This window comes from Limulus polyphemus, unplaced genomic scaffold, assembly GCF_000517525.1.
Source record: "Limulus polyphemus unplaced genomic scaffold, Limulus_polyphemus-2.1.2 Scaffold13036, whole genome shotgun sequence".
Lineage (NCBI taxonomy): Eukaryota > Metazoa > Arthropoda > Merostomata > Xiphosura > Limulidae > Limulus > Limulus polyphemus.
The window spans coordinates 7,349-10,380 of NW_013678646.1; the positions used below are offsets into that span (position 1 = coordinate 7,349).

Sequence of the window (3,032 nt, forward strand, 5' to 3'; positions counted from 1 at the left end):
ACTCTCTGGGCCAGACTCAGGGTTTCTAAACAGTGTTTACGTCATCTACTCTCTGGGCCAGACTCAGGGTTTCTAAACAGTGTTTACGTCGTCTACTCTCTGGGCCAGACTCAGGGTTTCTACACAGTGTTTACGTCGTCTACTCTCTCTGAGTCAGACTCGGGGTTTCTATACAGTGTTTATGTCGTCTACTCTCTGGGCCAGACTCTGGGTTTCTACACAGTGTTTGTGTCGTCTACTCTCTGGGCCAGACTCAGGGTTTCTAGACAGTATTTACGTTGTCTACTCTCTGGGCCAGACTTAGGGTTTCTAACCAGTGTTTACGTCATCTACTCTCTGGGCCAGACTCAGGGTTTCTACACAGTGTTTACATCATCTACTCTCTGGGCCAGACTCAGGGTTTCTACACAGTGTTTACATCATCTACTCTCTGGGCCAGACTCAGGGTTTCTACACAGTGTTTACATCGTCTACTCTCTCTGGGTCAGACTCAGGGTTTCTATACAGTGTTTATGTCGTCTACTCTCTGGGCCAGACTCAGGGTTTTACACAGTGTTTATGTCATCTACTCTCTGGGCCAGATTCAGGGTTTCTAGACAGTATTTATGTTGTCTACTTTCTGGGCCAGAGTCAGGGTTTCTACATGATGTTTGTGTCGTCATATGCCTACATGGGTTAAACTTGAATGGTCCCTGTTGTGTATCATTTCTGTCACGTGGCTTACAAGGTGTTGATGTCACGTGGTTTACTGAGTTATTTTTATCAACAGAAAGAAACAGTTTGTAACAGTGAGATTTGCCAAATTTGTCTTTTGATGCAGGTAACATCAAATTTCAATTATGTCCTTGTGATTACTATAAAGATCTAAAAGTACATTAAAAAGTGTAAAAAAACAAAGACAACATATTTCTAAGGTTAAAGCAATTCACTTATCCTCTAACTAACACTCGGAGATTTATATGTGTAGAAATGTGTCACTTATAGAGACTGAGTACATTATATGAAAATGATTTTGGAGCCTCACCATGTTGTTACAGTCGATATCATCACGTCCGGTTATGTTCTATGTAGCAACCGTGCATCCCAACAACAGCCCTGCAGCGTAGTTTCCCTTAAAAAAAAACACTCCCTCATAAGGCTCTAATATTCAAAGCACACTCCTCCTCCCTGCAACTTTCCATAATACATCTAGTGAACAAAGACGATTGTTTCTCAGCATCTGTTTTCCATAATACACCTAGTTAATGACGACGGTGGTTTCCCAGTGTCTATTTCAACAGCCCGACTCCACATAAATCCTTCGCCGACTTGACCAGTACTTCTTAATGGGGATTAGTATGAATAACGTTTATGCAATGTTTCATGTCATGGAAGTAGTCTTCTGATTACGTTGCTACAATTTCTTGGGGTCACATGGATGGCTTTAACCACTGATCTTTATGTTTGTGGATTCTCACCTATTACATGACGCAGTACTGGGGTACCACCTGTTTCAGGTCTCTTTCTGGATGGCCCTGATACCTCAATTTGATCCATATTTCTTTGTTTCCCAATGCCCTTAAATACAAAGGATATCCCGGTTTTTAAAATTCTAAATCCATGAATTGTTCTGAGTGTATGAATATTTTGCGTCGAAAACCCTTCTAAAAAGTAATAAATTTTCGGTGGCATCAAACTACCTACACAATGCCAAATAATGTCAAAATATAGTTCCAAAACATGCTACCACCATTATCGTTATCACATGACTTACAGATTTGCTTTTTCAAAATCATTTTCCTATAATATACTCAACTCTACATATATAAAACAATATAATTTTTCTTTTGAAATATTCATTTTGTGTTAACTATCAGATCAATCACAAACGTAGCAATAAATTCAGTTTACAATTTAGTGTATAAGACTTGTTTCCATACATAAATATTAGAGATGGTTTCAGAAAGCACAACGCACACCAGATCTTAAATGTGAAGTTTTCAAATTTAGGAAAAGCAAATTACAGAAATCATAAATAAATTGATATCATGCGTACATTTTTGTCGAGTTTGATATAAACCTTGTCCAAGCGAACACATACCTCATAACTTAGAATAGTATGTTTCTATGAGAGTGAAACATCAATAACTAATCATCAGAGAATTACGTACCACTATCTGAACCTTCCTTTCGGTCACTCGTTAAAAGAATCCGCTTCACGGGAAACTCGTATTTATGTTTCACTTTAGATGCGACGAAGTTCTACATATACACAGTAAAAAATGTTCAGTTCCAGTAAACAGTGCACCAGTTCCAGTAAAAAATTTATCAATTTCAGTGGAAAAAAAAAAGTACCAGTTACGGTAAAAAAAATGTACCAGTTATGGTAAAAAAATGTATCGGTTCCAGTAAAAAATGTACAAGTTACAGTAAAAAATGTACCAGTTACAGTAAAAAAAGTACCAGTTACAATAAATTATGTACCAATCCCAGTAGAATACGTACCGGTTACAGTAAATTATGTACCAATTACAGTAGAATATTTACCAGTTATAGTGAAGTATGTACCAGTTACACAACTCTACATTACATATATGTACCAGTTACACACCTCTACATTACATCTGTGTACCAGTTACACACCTCTACATTACATATTATAGTGTGTACGTTACACAACCCTACATTACATATTATATTATGTACCAGTAACACAACTCTACATTACATATTATATTATGTACCAGTAACACAACTCTACATTACATATTATATTATGTACCAGTAACACACCTCTACATTACATATTATATTATGTAACCAGTAACACAACTCTACATTAAATATTATATTATGTACCAGTAACACAACCCTACATTACATATTATATTATGTACCAGTAACACAACTCTACATTACATATTATATTATGTACCAGTTACACAACTCTACATTACATATTATATTATGTACCAGTTACACAACTCTACATTACATATTATATTATGTAACCAGTAACACAACTCTACATTACATATTATATTATGTAACCA

General features: G+C 36.1%; 1 protein-coding gene across 1 annotated transcript in view; it reads right to left on the bottom strand.

Annotated features, from left to right (window-relative positions):
- Nucleotides 1-2,241, bottom strand: part of LOC111084043 (protein piccolo-like) — a gene marked incomplete at its 5' end in the record, with an annotated part of 9,147 nt that extends 6,906 nt beyond the window's left edge. Inside the window, one exon of the mRNA XM_022380822.1 lies at nucleotides 2,151-2,241. Within this exon, the coding sequence (XP_022236530.1) occupies nucleotides 2,151-2,241 (91 nt within the window). The remainder of the gene's footprint in view (nucleotides 1-2,150) is intronic.
- Nucleotides 2,242-3,032: the final 791 nt, after the last annotated feature.